The 15,437-nt window shown below is 43.5% G+C and overlaps 1 protein-coding gene across 5 annotated transcripts in view; it reads left to right on the top strand.

Moving 5' to 3' along the window:
- DGKG (diacylglycerol kinase gamma) overlaps positions 1–15,437 on the top strand; it is a 186,233-nt gene that overhangs the window by 149,806 nt on the left and 20,990 nt on the right. For all 5 annotated transcript variants that reach the window (XR_001598790.2, XM_016159730.2, XM_016159733.2 and 2 more), the window contains 2 exons: positions 12,359–12,479; positions 14,690–14,750. Coding sequence is in view for 4 of the 5 variants with exons in the window: in XM_016159730.2 (XP_016015216.2) it covers positions 12,359–12,479; positions 14,690–14,750 (182 nt within the window). In the remaining variant the exon portion in view is untranslated. The remainder of the gene's footprint in view (positions 1–12,358; positions 12,480–14,689; positions 14,751–15,437) is intronic.

Below are 15,437 nucleotides of genomic sequence, written 5' to 3'. Positions count from 1 at the left end.
TTTTCACCTACAGGAGAAAATTCTAGACTGAGTCTTTAGCAGGCCTAGACATCTTAGATTTTTCCCTCTTGTGCTTGCCTCATCTTGGCCCACACACCAGCCCCTGTTACCTTGTAGCAACTTTTCAGCCATTTAATATTGGGTGCCTCCTGAGACCCAATCCACGGCAAAACTCCATGCTGGGCACATGCTTTGCACAGCATGAATGCTGGTATGCCTCTTGATCTGTTTCTATGTTGTACAAGAAGCATTCCATCTTCTCAATTAATCAATAACTATGTATTGGTCTGTTATTTGGTGAGCACTTACTTATGGGCCAGGCCTGTTGCATATTTAATTATTTAATTCATTTTATGGCTGAAGACGCGGAAGCTAATGGAGTTAAAAACACACAGACAATGTACCATAGAGCCTGGATTTAAGCCTGTCTTCAAGTACCTACAGAGCTCCAGGTGCCATGGAGGATGCAAGCAAGAGTGAGACATGCTCTAGCCCTCCAGTAGTTCACAGTATACATATAGAAAATAGATGTAGAACAACCATGTTAATACCGGCACAAGATGCAAGCAGCATGGAGCGGCAGAAACAGAGTATCATGAGTACAGGAGGCAAGAAAAGGAGGGGGCCTCCTTAGGAACTCTCCCCAGTTGCCCAGAATTGTGCCATGCCCCTAGGAGGTGATCAGTAAATACTTGATGTATGAATGGATGGATGGATGGATGGATGGATGGATGGATGGATGGATGGATGAACAAGACAGAATGTACTGTGTGCTAATACTTGAAGCTGGAAAGGATTCGAAAAGACAGTGATGAGAGAAAGAGAACATGGGCCAGGGAACTGGCACACAGAAGTAGCAAAAGGGAAGGCCATGGAATTTGTACATGCTCCTTTGACTAGCAGGAGGAGATGAAGGTCAGGAGCAGGAGGGTGTGAGAGCAGAGGAAAAGGAAAGGAACCAGTAACAAGGAGACCAATTAGGAGGCTGATGCAGAAGACAGACTTAGAACTCCAAGGTTTGAACTAGGAGTCAGCGGCCCAAAGGCGAGCATGGACAAAGTTAACAGGAAGAGGGACACATACAAAGGAGAGGCTGCCGTGTGAGTGATTCCTCCTTTCCCACAAACCAGCCAGCAGAATCCCAGCTTCTACCCACAAGTTCAGCCTTCTCCGGTCGGCTTCCATGCGCAACCCCCTCCCCACGGCCAGCAGCTCTGTCACAGGATGGATGTCCTTAAGCAGAGGCCTGCATCTTTTCCAGCTCCAGCACGCCGCCAGCACCCATCTCTTCTCATTTTCAGGCCAATTCATTCAACGTTTGTTAAGCATCTACTTGAAATTAGCACTAGATGCTAGAAATATTTTACATTCATCATTTTATTTTAATCCTCTACAGAGACACTTTATAATTAGAAAGACGAAGCCCAGGGAAGCTAATTGACCTGTCCAAGGCCACACTAATTGGCGGATCTGGGACTACAGCCAAGTCCTAGAATTCCAAACATGGTGTTCTTTCTATACACACCACAACACCCCCCCCCCACACACACACACCTCCCTGTTTCTGACTGATCCTGACCCCACAACCAGAAAACATCCCTCCTGATTACAAATCTCCTCTAGCTTTGCTTTACTGAGGCAGGTGGGTAGTGTGTGCATCAATCTGAGCTGTAATTTGTTTGGTCGGTGTAGATCTCTGCAATGTACCTTATGTGTGTCATGCCTGAAAATCAGGTTCGAGTTGAACTAGAAATATTTCACCACCGATCAGTCGATTTCATTACATACACTTTGCATGGATCTGAAGCTTCTGAAGCTCAGTGGGCAAAATAACATCAGATAATACACCACGAGTATTTTGCCTTCAAGTCAGGAAACTCCGCATTTCACTTAATAAGTTTACGCAGCAGAGATGTCTTCCCTGAGAGGATTAGAGATAAAGCTCATCCCTCACCAAGCTCACTTCCTTACCATCAGAGGCCCTATCATTTTAAGACAGATTGTCTCTGCCTTGAATCCTTTATTCTGAGCATACTTTTGCAGTCAAACAGGCCTTGGTCTGAATTCCAGCTTTACCACATTCCAGCTATGTGATATTAGGCACGTTCCTCCATCTTTCTGAGGCTCAAGGTTTTGTTTTGTTGCTGTTGTTTGTTTTTGGAAGGGAGGGGAACTTAACAGTTTCTACCTAACAGAGTTGCCACAGGGTTAAAAGCAATAACCTTTTTAAAGCTGTAGGCCTGGCCTAGAGTCTGTGCCCAGTAATGGCCATTCTCTTCGCGTCTTCCTTGGGACCGCCAGGTCAAGTTCCCCATAGCTGCACTGCCTCCCAGGCCATATAAAACATTCTGCTCCTTGGTTTTCCTTCAAGGAGTGATGGTGTCGGACCTTTGCTTCAAAGCTATTTCCAAGAGAGCCTGTCTTCCTAAGAAATTCCCCACCACACAACTTCGCCAGCACACTGCCTCTCCCCTTCTGAAGCACTGACTCTGAAGCATGGAGAGGTCTAGAAGCCCCCTCTCCAACATACAGAGCCTTCCCCAGGGCCCTGTCTAACCCTGGAGGAGTGAGACACCCAGGAGGGAGGATCTTCTTTTGCCTCCCTGCCCCACCTCTCCAGCAGGCTTTTAGGAACTGACAACCATAGTCACTGTGAGCCAGCACGTGCCTCAGTTTAGGGTTGCGCTGAATACTCCATCTTCTGCACAGCGTGGAGAATGGTGAGGACTACTGCCAGCCTGCTTTTGACCCAGACAGTCAGGAAATCTGGCTTCCACTGCCACTGTTAGAAAAGCTCAAACAGACCTTAAGGATAGAATGCCCCAACCCCAATCAAGGAAAATGGGGGCCCTGAGGAGGGAAGGGACTTGCCCAGAGTCACACAAATCATATAGCCAGAGCTGAGACCAAAATCCCAGCACCCGCCCTACCCCTTGCCACCAACACCCCCACGCTGGGCCAAGAACAGGTCCTCTCTCCCGCCGACCCTGCAGCCTCATTCCTCCTCAGAAAGCAGAGGCTCTCGCTGGTTCTCCTTCCTTCCTTTTTCCACTTGGATTATGCACAGTTCAAAACCACTCAGTGTCCTCTGGCCACTTTTATGCCCTGATGGGACTTTACAGATCCCTGAGAGTAGAAATGTGATGAGGGCAGGACACAAAGGCAACTCCCTCAGAGGGGGTGCCAAGCCAGACCAGAGGTGTCAAAGTCATGGCCGAAAGATCTCCACATCCTATTCTACTCCCTCATTGCTCAGCCCAGAAACAAGGCAATCCTGATGTGGTGGGATTGTATTGAACTCACACGCACGCGCGCGCACACACACACACACACACACACAGATGAAAGGAACTAAAGGAACTTATTTGAAAATAAGAAGCTGAGTCTCCTTCCTGTTTTAGAGTAGAAGAAGTAGAGATAAGGATGCTTTGCCTGCCAGGAGAGGCAGTCACCCTAAAATCTCAAGGTCACAGTATCTCTGCCCTTTTCTTCCTCAGTACCCTATTCTCCCCCCTCCCTTCTCCTCCCTCTTCTCCCACACACCCTCCCTAACCCTCTTCCATCTTCTCCTCTTTCTCCTCTTCCTCCTCCTGCACTACCTTCTCTGGGTTACATTAATTACCATCTGCAAAAGGCCATGCACTTACTGTGTAACAAAATCAGAATTTCCTAAGGACATTCCTTTCTAAGGAAACATAACATCACAATAACAGCAACTGTTTCTCAAGGGCCCTCTGTGTGCTCTCTGTGCAGGGCACGTGATGACATCACCCCTGAGCCTCACAACAACCCTGCCAAGTGAGTTATTATATCTCCATTACCCAGATAAAAGACAGGCTCAGGGAAGCTAAGCGACTTCTCCCAAGGTAATAAAACTATTGAGTGCCAAGCAATAGGATTCAGACCTAAGTCTGTCCAAAGCCCACAGTCCACGCTTCATGTCTAAGCTTGTCTCAGGAGCACATTCTTTATGTTGTGTTAACAGAATGCCAGGGCATGAGCCTGCTGCCTGTGCAGTTGGCTGCCCAGGGCCCCTCTGCCTCTATCCTGTGTCTGAGTTAGGGTCTCTAGGAAAAGCACCGGTCATGGATTATTCTTCAGGTTAGTTATGATTGGGACACCTAAGGGCCTGGTGCTTTGAAAGGCTAAGTGGGAACATGGGGATCTTGTTTGGCAAGTTGCAGCCTTCCTTCCTTCCTTACGGTTTATGCCTAGGAAAGCCTAAAGACCTTTTTCCGTTAGAACATCAAAAAACAGTCTTAGGGTTCTCCCTCTCTCCCCACCCTCAGGCTATTTTCAGGCTGCAGAACTTCTAAGCTGGCTTTGAAGCTTTTTAGCCAGGAGCAGTCTTTCATCTGCAGAGAGCAGACCCAGTGGGAGCTTAGGCGGAGCTTACGTGGAGCTTAGGTGGGCTGATCAGTGAGTGGCTTTGCTGGGCTTTGGGTGCCTGAGCCACCAAGGGCACATGGCCCATCTCCATGGAAATTAGTTGGCAGGAAAGAAGCCCAAGGTGATGGGCTGAGTCTGAGAGAGGACTGCCAGCTACACACTCACCTGTCTAGACTGTGGGGACTGAACCTGGCTCCATCACAAGGCAGAGCTGGGCTTGCATTCTTCCTTTCTGAGGAGAGCAAGAAGGTCCCACACATCCCCAGTGCATGTCAGCTTCTCAGTAGCACAGTGATAAAGACATTACTAATTACTATTTACAGAATGACTTTACATTCTTTATCTTTTTTGTCCTCAAATTAACCTGTAAAGTAGGTTTTATTACTGTCCCTGTTATGGACAGAGACACAGTGGGGGCGGGGGGGGGGTATCATATGTTCAAACCCTAATCACCACTACCTCAGAATGCGACTATATTTGGAAATAGCACCTCTGAAAAGTTAAAATGAGGCAGTTAGGGTGGGCCCTAATCCAATCTGATTGTTGTCTTTATAAGAAGAAGACATTTGGACACATAGAGACACCAAGGATTTGCGTGCACATGTGAAGAGGCAGCAAGGGGTGGCCATCTGCAAACCAGAGAAAAGCCTCGGAGTAAATCAACCCTGCTGCACCTTGACGACCTTCCAGCCTCCAGCACTGAGAGAAAATTGATTTGTGTTGTTTAAGCCACCCAGCCTGTGAGATTTTGTTAAGGCAGGCCTAGCAAACTAATAGACTTAAAGTAAACAACCTGGTCTATATGGACACAGCAATTAAGCTGTTAGCCCCAAACTCAAGAACATGTGCAGAGTTTATCAGCCTTTCCCTTTACCTCTGTGACTTATCTATCAGAGGCCATTTATTAAATAACGGCAGATTTCTTTTTGCATTTCTAATTAATCAGACTTATATCCCTTCCAGCAAGAGCTTCGGTTCAGCATTAGCTACCTAGAATCACCCACTAAACTGACAGGATTCCAGCCCACAGCAATGACATATAACATCTCAGTTCACCTGTGCTGCTGTTACCCCAGTAAAGGGACAGTGTCCACAGGTTTTATTATAGGACACAGCTGCCCAAGGATAAGGGATGGGCTTCCTCAACACTTTTGGTGAGATGGTTCGGAAACCCTCTGGTGCCATGAAATAGTCAGGGTTTCAGCACCCTCCATTGAAGGTTGCCTGATTTTCCTGGTCTGACCTGTTGCAGCCCTTGGACCTAACCCCTGGAGTACTAATAGAGGAAAAAATGGGGTGGCAGTAAGATTAAGGGTAGCAAGGCATCCTGTTAGGCTAAAGATCTCTCACACCTTCCCAGGTGATCCCAACATGACACCCATACATCTTAAGTTTCCTTTGCATCTTTAGTGACTGAATTTTCATTAATATGAACTAGCAGCCAAGATAAGAATGAATATAAACATTATGTATTAAGGGAGAAAGGCAAAAGCCAGACTGGGTCATCGTTATCTGTTATATGGAGATGAAATGAATTAATTTATGGACAGCCTATTACCCAGTTCAATCTAGACAGTAGTTATTATTATTAATCATTATCTTTTTTCCCTTTCAGACCAAACCTCTCAAGGTCTTTGGCACTAAGACATGTATCTTATTCATGTATCTCAACAAATATTTATTGGGAGCCTTCTATATGCCAAAGGCTGGGCTAGTTGCTAGAGGTACAAAGATAAACAGAACAAGAACACAGCCCTGCCTTCAACTCTCAATGGAGTTGGGAGAGAGATATGACCAGAAACAATTGTCATGGGTGAGAGCTGCCATCTGAGTTCAGGAGAAGGGAAAAGTATGGCGCCCGGGGTATCCCAGGAGAGTAAAGGGGACTTCTCCCACCAGAGGGATACCTGTGCAGGGACAAGGCCAGATACCAAATGATCTTGCACGCTTGGCTAAGAAACTATGACATGTCCCTTGGACTTCCAGAGCCACCGAAGGGTCTGAAGAGGGGAGTGGAAGGTCAGACGCGCCCCTTAAATACGAAAGCTCTGCCAGCCTTTACCTGTCAGTATTGAGCTCCAGCCCCTCCACCCGACAGCAGACAGGACTGAAAAAATAAAAGAAAAATGGGGCTATTGAGATCAAAGAAGTAGGCAAAGAAGCAGAATCAGGGAGGAGACTAAAGGAGAAAAAAAAACAGACTAAGCAGGATGCCCGCTTAATCTAAAGCTCAACTGGATTCGTGGCATCTATGCGGAGGTGTGAAACCTTCCATGAGGAACGCGGAAGGTTTTAAAAACATGTTTCAGCCCAAATATTATGGTTTGCGGATTCTTGCACATGGCTCTAAGAAGGTGGATAGACAACTAACTAGGTTGTTGGCAGGTGTCAGGGTGAATGTGGCAGAAAAAGAAAGTAAAACTAATATATATTTTAGTGCTCACTCTTTCACATACACTCTGCCATTAAATCTCATAACCACACTTCAAGGTCAGTATTATTATTCCTAATTCCTAAATTCTAAGTGAAGAAGCTCTAGATCAAAGCGGTCAGGAATTTGTTTCACTCCAACTTCTGCATATGTTTGGGGCAGTTTTATTGCCTAAGGCTCAAGTTCTCAAACTTGAGTGTGCCTGAGGATCTTCTGGAGGGCTTGTTAGGACTCGGACTGCTGGGCCCAACCCCGGAGTTTCTGACTCAGTGTGTCTGGGATGGGGCCTGAGGGTTTGCTTTTCTAACAAGTTCCCAGGTGATGCTGCCGCTGCTGCTCCAAGACCACACTTTGAGAACTGCTGGCCTAGGGGGATGATTCACCCAGTAACCTAGCCCAGCCATTCCCAAGCTGTGCTGCATTTTGAAATCTTTAAAAACAAATAGTGATAACTAGCTCCCGGGCCCACACATTTTGATTTCATTGGTACAGGAGCAACCTGGACATCATTATTGTAAAAAAAACTCCCCTGATACAGTAAGTCCTCACTTAACATCATTGATTGAGTCTGTGATTTTAAGTGAAATGATGTATAATGAAACCAATTTTACCATAGGCAAATTGATATAAACAAGAACTAAGTTCCTGTGGCATCTCATCGATGTTACAATGAAATGATGTTGAACAAAATGGTGTTGTTTAAGGACCTGGTGTAATTCTAACACACAGAAAGTTTAGGAACCACTGAACTTGCCTCACTTGTCCTTGATTCGAATTCCTAACACCATCCTCTACTTTAGCTACCCACCACTGGGGCCACAGGGGAAACTTGTCATATACTAACACTGCTCGCAGCACTTCTTTCCAACCCTCTTTCTCCCGCTGTCTCAGAACACCTGCTCCTAGAATTCATCAGGTCTCACACTTGCCCTCTCCCTTTTCATCCAGCACTCCATCTCCTTCCCTATTTAAACTAGACCCTGTGGTACACTAGTTATTGCAGCCATCTCTTGCACACAGCCAAAATACCAGTCTCTTGTTCTTTCTCTGGCCATATCTACCTAGGAAAGTTTGAGGAGGACTCACTCAATCAAACTGCAGGCATGGAAGTCCAGGAAGATTTCTTGACATTGATGACATTTGAGCTGAGCTTTGATGGAGAGTTAAAAGTGGAGGAGGCCGTTTCAAGAAGGGGTACAGCATATGTAGTGACAAAGGAGGGAAACAATAGGATTTACTGGAGGAACTACATGTGTAGCAGGAACCTAGCCCTAGAGCGTCCAGAAATAAAACTGTACAAGCAGCCTCTTGCTGGATGAAGATGGACCGTGGGCGTCAAGCCGGGGAATTACATGTAGTTTACATCATCTTTACAAGTATGAAGAGAAGTTGATAGGTTTTCTTTTAATTACTTTTAAATTATAGCATTAATGTATGTTTATAGAAAATATGAAACACCTAGAAAAGCATAAAGTATAAAATAACAACCACCTTTAATCTAATTAGCCCAAACTCATCACTATTAAGATTTTAGGACAATTTGTCCTTTTCTTCTATACAGATTCTTACATAGTTGAAAGCATGCTGTATAAGTAAGCTTATATCCCTCCTTCACACTTAACATCATAACATACACACATTTAATATTTTTAAAATTTTGTAAATATTTTAATAGCAACATAAATTCTATCATATGGACACCAATATAATTTTAAGTATTTCCATACAGATGGAAATGGGAGAGATTCCATTACAGACAGACTTCTTAAAAATTGTCAGGTTCCAGACAACCAGAATGAAGCAAGTATTACAATAAAGCAGTCGTAATCTTTTTGCTGGTAGAGGGTCTTGGCTTCAATTTGTAAAACAGGCAATAAAGCGAAGCACAATAAAACCAGGTATGCCTGAATTATAAATGATGCCACAGTGTTCATATTTGTATGAACTTAGATTCTGTCAATGATTTTTTTTGTGATCAATATCAAGAAAGAAATTAATGAATCAGCAGTATGAAAGTTTCTTTCCAGAAAGTTTTCTGCCAGCTGCCGCTCTCATCACAGGTGTGAAAGAATGCACATTTCATCTTCTTTTCCCAGCGCTTGGTGTTATGCTTGGTGCTACTGAAGGATTTTTGGTACGGGGACAACATGAGCAGATTTGCATTTTTAAAACTGCACACAGAAGGCCAAATCAAGTGGGCCAGATAGGAAAAGCTATTGTTGTCTTTGCCGTTCTTCCTTTGTTTCTACATTCTCCTTTTCCCATGTCCCCGTTCATCTTTTTTCTTTCTTGGAGATTGTATATTAAGTGTCCACTGCACACAAAGCACTACACAAGGCTTTGCTACCAAGGACAGTGCTGAAAGGCCAGCTCTCTGGTTGCAGCAAGCTTGTGCCCAGCCCAGACACCCTCTTTTTATATTCCTGTCAAAAAAAGAATCTCTAGACAGTAATTCTCTTTGGGTAGAAGTATTTTATATTTTCCAATGAAATTGCCAAGTAGGTTTATTGCAAAATAGATTTCTTTCTGCATCCTGTGGCTATCCAACACTACACATGATTATCCCTGTCCCTGGAATGTCCTTCTTCCTTCTCCTTCACCCAGCAAATTACCCTGGCATTCATCCTTTAAGACCTCCTTCAAATGTCAGCGACACCTTCCTTCCATACCTGCCCAGTCAGAATTAGTTACTCAGGCCTCCTTAGTTGTATAGTTCAATTACTGCATTTCTGCACCTAACACTTTTTCTCCCTTGGCCAAGAATCCTTCAAGAACAGAATATTTTGTATCCCCAGTTCTTAACAGAGTGTCTGGCACTTAGATGCTACTCAGTAACTGTTGCACGAATAAATGAGTGAATGAATTAATTCCTGTTTTACTAAGGTATGTGGATATTCCATCTTAAATACTAAGGAGTTGAAGAGTAATAAGAAAATATGGAGATGATATAAGTTGCCAAAACCACACTCTGAATCATTGTTACCTAAGGTAAAATAGACACCTGGTGTACCATATGTCCTGGTCCCAGAGTCTAAAAGTTCTGAATATTAATTGTCTTGTGTGCCTGGACCTTGACTTGAATTCTGTTCTTTTTTCATTTTAACTCCAGATTTAATTTGTGTATAAGTATCTCTGTGCTAGAAAAAGTAAAGGGAATCGATGCCAGAATTTCCCAAAATGTATTCTAGAGAAAACAACCATGGACTTTTTTTTTTTTTTTAAGTAACACACAAAAGAAGAGTCTCATGTTTGGGAAACAAAGTTAAATAGATTTCTTTACCTCAGAACTTTCTGGTAGGCATCTAGGAAGTTAGAAGAAAGATCACTTAGACAATGGTAGAGAAACAGAAGAGCAGCCGAGCCTTCAGCAGTAGACGGGAGTCATCCTAGCCTCTTTATGCCAAGGAAGAGTCAGAATACAAATGCAAATTCAAAGACAAAATGATAAAAAGTGTACCAAGGTCTTAGCCCCTTCCCCTACATTTATCTCTTCAGTCCCTCATTTATGCAAGCCTCTGCCCCCTACACACCCACCATGCTGATGAGATCAGCCTTCATTACTTCTCTTCCAGAGCCAGGAAGCAAGGTAATGTGTGGGAAGTGATAGCTGCAAGGTAATGTGTGGGAAGTGATAACAACTTTAGAGTTAAAGCCATTCAACAGGAAAATTTGTTAAAAGACCAAGACATTGTAAAAGCTGAAACACTTGAGTGGATTAAGTCCTCTGCTTCTTAGAACATCTTGTTACCAGGGAATGTTTCAAGGAGGAAAAACATTGAACTATGGCAGCTCTCTCAGATGCCAAAACGGGTACAAAGAGCAACATTTTATAAGACATCTGTCTCTATGCCACTAGAGAAACTTCTAAAAAGTTCTGCTTCTCTTTTCTCCTCCTTTCTTCTACCCCAATATAAATCCCCCACCATCCTCACCCCTAGACACTCTATATTTCTCTTCCTTTTCCCTCTTTCTCCCGCTCCCCTTCCCCCTCCCCTCCCCTTCTCCTCCCTCTCTCACCTCATAACCCATGTTGATTTCACAGCAAGCTATGAAATGACACAGTGAGCTAAAGATTAGCCAATGGTTATTCAATGCTCTTTGGTAAGAAGGGAACTAATTAAGTGACTAGAGGTTTAAACATGTGTTGTTTATTGGATCTAAGCTCCTTAAGAGAGCCTGGAAAGACCTCCTAAACAAACATTATCCTTTCATGGCTTCTTGTTCCAAGTCCGAATGAGATGGAGACCTCAAGGAAATGAGATGGAGACCTCAGTATCTTTTCATGAGTGTCACAGAAAAACTAATGCAATTTGTTGGCAGTCGATGCTCATTAGTGATCACCAGTCAAACTGTAGCAATGTTGACACCTTTATGGTCAGCCCGATGGTTTATTTCACTGTCTTCATTTGAAATACATCCATCAAGAGAATTTTTTTAAAAACGATAGTCATCTAAACAAAAAAATAAAGACAAACCCAAATATCTCCCTGCCAACCTTAACAAATACTATTACAATATACCAGGAGGTACCTTAGAAGACAGAAGCCTCCTGTTATATAAACAAAAGCATTAATATTGACACAATTTTCTAATTTATGAACATTAATAGGATGTTAGTGATTAGCTACAACCTATGAGACAAGTACTTTGGCCTTAGTGGGCAAAGGAATGGAAGCTTTTATAGAATCTGCCTTTTTATTTGGCTTCTGTTTTAAATAAATAAAAGTTGTGTTATAAAAGTGGGTCTTGGGCCCAACATCAAACCTTAATCATGCCACTGCTTTTACAAGAAATTGGGCAGGTACAATCTAAGCCTCAGGAACTCTGAAAAAAAGGACCTCTTCCAGGCGCTGAATCAGAAGTCATTGTGAGGCCATCAATCCTATGTGACTGAGCCTGAGACTCACATTTCTTGTCCCTCTTTTTCTCCTGTGGACCCAGAATAATCTGGTGTAGGTGAAATATTCTTTTCCTTGGCTCAGGTTATCCACCAGTGTGTCCTGAAAGAGGTCACTGATTTCCCAAAGGATGTCCAAGGAGGTTGGCTCACCACTAGCCTACCACAAGCCAAAATTGAGGTTAATTAACTGTCAGTCATTGTCAATAGGGCCAAGTTGTTATTCAGACATTCAAAGAAGAGAAACTCGATCTAGCTATGGATAATGCCCTTCATCAACATTCCTTCCTATATTAATCCCAATGTAATGTATCTTTAGCTTGAAAATAACTTCAGGAATAGATGGTTATTAATTTATGTTACTCTGCATTTCAAGAAGCTTCTCGATGTGCCAACCTACTCACTGGATGCATATTAATGTTCTGAGTCAACACCTTTTTTCACTAGAACTGGGTTTCTGTTCATGAAATTCCTTTGAAGAAATTTCTTATTCAGAGTGAGTACAAAAATGCTGTTTGGTGGGAGATGAAGGGATATTGGTAGTTCTGGGTTGGACTTCTAGGGACCAGACCTTCTGGCCCAAACTAGCCTTAGGAACAGAGAGATGTGTATGCACTGCTCTTAATTGTCTCACTCTGCAGACCTCAGTGACCAGCTTCTTGAAGTGGTGGGGCTAGAGGGAGCCATGGAAATGGGGCAGATCTACACTGGCTTGAAGAGTGCGGGCAGGAGGCTGGCCCAGTGCTCCTCCGTCACCATCAGGTATGCTTCCTCATAACCCAGCAGCCTCCAAATCTCCGGTGACTTCTCTTAATATTTTTACGGACATCTTTGGATTTCAGTGCAGAGAGACTGAAGGACAGAAGCCTGATAACGTTTATAAAGAGTGTCTTTGGAAACCATTTCCCAAACTGAATGTAATGCAGCCACCCGGGACATCAATTAGAGGATCCACCACAACCAGTTTGTTGTCCCCTTGGAATGAATTGGTGAAATCCTGTAAATAGAAGTGTGAGATTATTCGGTCCAGAGACTCAGAGGTCCAACTCCTTGCCTTTTTAATCTTTACAAATTAAAGGGCAGATGTATGCCAGAGAGCACACTCGGACAAAAACCTAATTTTCCGGTCTGCTCTGCTCATCCTTGGATAGTGGCCTTAGAAATACTATTTCCTATATGCCTTTATAGAAGTAAACCTTCAACATTAGCAAACTTATCATAAGCAACTAAGAGGATAATGACTCTTCAGGGTAAGGACCACACAGGTCAGCCACTGCAGACCTCTGGAAGAGAAGGAGTCTAAAGGAGGGGATCCTCTGATTTTGGTTGCTTCTATTTAGTCAATGCAACTAATCAGATTCTTCTCCACCTGATTATTTCAGAAGTCTTTATTCCTTCCCTCTTCCCATTCAATTTCTACAGATCAAATCTATTAGTGTGCCTTAAAGGTCTCCTAGAGGGAACTACAGCACACAGCTTTCCCAAAGTTATTTGATCACAAACTCTTTTATCCCAGAACCTCTTGGGCGAGTATCCTCAGAGCACATTTAAGGAAACGCTGCTCTTGACACTCCCCTGCGTCCCTCAGGAAGGTCCCCAGAACTTGTTCCCTGTTGTCTCTTAGCTAACCTGTTTTCTTCATAAATGTTCTCTGTGTCTTCTCTGTCTTTTCCATTATTCCCCCTAAGTTTTGCTCCTCTTTCTCTCTTGACTGTTGTGCTGGGGCCCCAGTTTTCCAGATTAATCTCTGTACTTCTTTCCCTATTCATTCTCTATGACTTCAATATTGAGTAAGTCCAGTTAGCACATCTAAGCCATATCTTGATCCCAGAGGAATCAAAAAGCCACGTGAAAGAGGGAGGACTTTTTATTCTTGTTTAGTAGACCTGTTTCAAAATAGAAATAGAGGTGGTGACCCAGGAACCCCATCCTCCTGGGCATTTTCCAGATACTCTCCTCAGTTCCCCAAACAGAAATTCACTTTCTCCTCTTATTCTTTCTTTTATTATTAGGTTTATTATTTATTATTATTAAATATCCTCAGGATGAGTCAGAGAATCATCTACATTAAAGCCCAGCTTGCCCCCCTCATTTTATAACTTCAAAGCAGGGCAGATGCTAGGTGAGGTTTTTGTGGCTGGTGGGTAGCAATTGTTACCTGCTCTCCCAAGATCAGAGCCCTCTGAAAGGACCTTCCTTTTCTCCCAAAGGTGAGGTAGTATGAATCCACAACTTTTACAGAAGGAAGTCACTAGAGCTTGTTTCTCTCCTTTTAACAATGTGTGTGACAGACAAGCCTTGTTCCAAGCCAGAAAGCAACCAACCCTTTTTCCTCTACTCTCCTCCTACTGCTGGAGACAGTTTTCCCAGTGACCACATTTCCCAGGGAAGTCAGGTCCACAGTCTGTGCAGCCACAGAGCGGATGGAGTGCTTCCCAAGAGATAAAAGAGGGTATGGTTAGGATCAGGGCAAAACAAGACACACTCACACCTGAGCTGTACCTTGTACAGGTTGGAGACATTACCTCATTGACATGATGCAACTTCTCACTCAACATAGAAACTGGGCCTTTTCCCATTTCATAACCTTTCCCATTTCATTGTGGAGTTTTTGGCACCATCTGTAGGCCCTCTGGCTGATTGTTTGACTGAGGGTCTGCTCAACAGTGATTCTGCCATACTTGTTGGTAACTGTTTCCCAGACTTCTATGAATTTCACTGCTTAACTAGGGCAGTGTTTTCCAAAGGAGGGTCTGAGCATGAAAGCAACAGAATTGCCCATAGTACTTACTAAAATTCAGATCCCTAAACCTGGCCCCAGTTGTAATCCTTGACAAGGGTTCAGGGGAGTCTTAGATAACCACTCTTACATGGGCAGATAAGGTCTTCCCATTTCTGTTTTCCTGGGGACACAGCCCTAATTCTCTGAGTTCAAGAAGCTCACTTTATTCTCTCAATTCTTGGGGTTCCAGGACGAACAAGCTGCTGCCAATGCAAGTGGATGGAGAGCCCTGGATGCAGCCACCCTGCATGGTGAGTTTTGCCAATCTGAGCTAAGAGTAAGAAGCTTAATCTTTGGCATCTTTTTGGGTATTGACTGAATATGAAATTGCTGAATCCCAGAGGTGCAGGGGCTTTGAGAGGTCATCTATTGCAGCTTCCCTTCCATTTTATTCATCCATCTATTCATTTACCTGCCATTCTTTTATCGAAAACCCGGAATGTGCTAGGCATTGTGAGGCACCAGGTCTAAAATTAAATGAAACATACACCCATCTTCAAAGAGCTCACAAGTCTTCTGAGACTTCATTATAGTATCCTTGAGAACCTCAGCTTGAGTCATTCAAATGACAGAGAACTTACCACCCTAAAAGGAAGACTATTCTGCTATGAACAAGTCTAATTGTTAGAAAGTGCTTTTTTTAAATCTGCACTTAGCCTAGAACTTCCAGTCCCTGTAACCACTGGAGCAACTGGAGGAGAATTCCCACAATGTGCAGACACATTTGATCATGGGTGCACACAGCCGTGAGGTACCTGAAAACTCCACTGAAAGGGTAAACACATGAGTTATCAGTTTTGTCTATGGTCTTCACCCAGCACCTAACACTGTGCCTGGTTTTCTAATAGTTGAACAATAATATTTGTTGGACAGTGAATGAAGTACTGAACAAATGAACAAAAAATAAAAAAGATATCCTCATTTCCTGACTCACCATA

Source organism: Rousettus aegyptiacus, unplaced genomic scaffold (assembly GCF_014176215.1).
Source record: "Rousettus aegyptiacus isolate mRouAeg1 unplaced genomic scaffold, mRouAeg1.p scaffold_m13_p_4, whole genome shotgun sequence".
Lineage (NCBI taxonomy): Eukaryota > Metazoa > Chordata > Mammalia > Chiroptera > Pteropodidae > Rousettus > Rousettus aegyptiacus.
The sequence above is the reverse complement of the archived record's forward strand: the minus strand, read 5'-3'. Positions and strand labels throughout refer to the sequence as shown.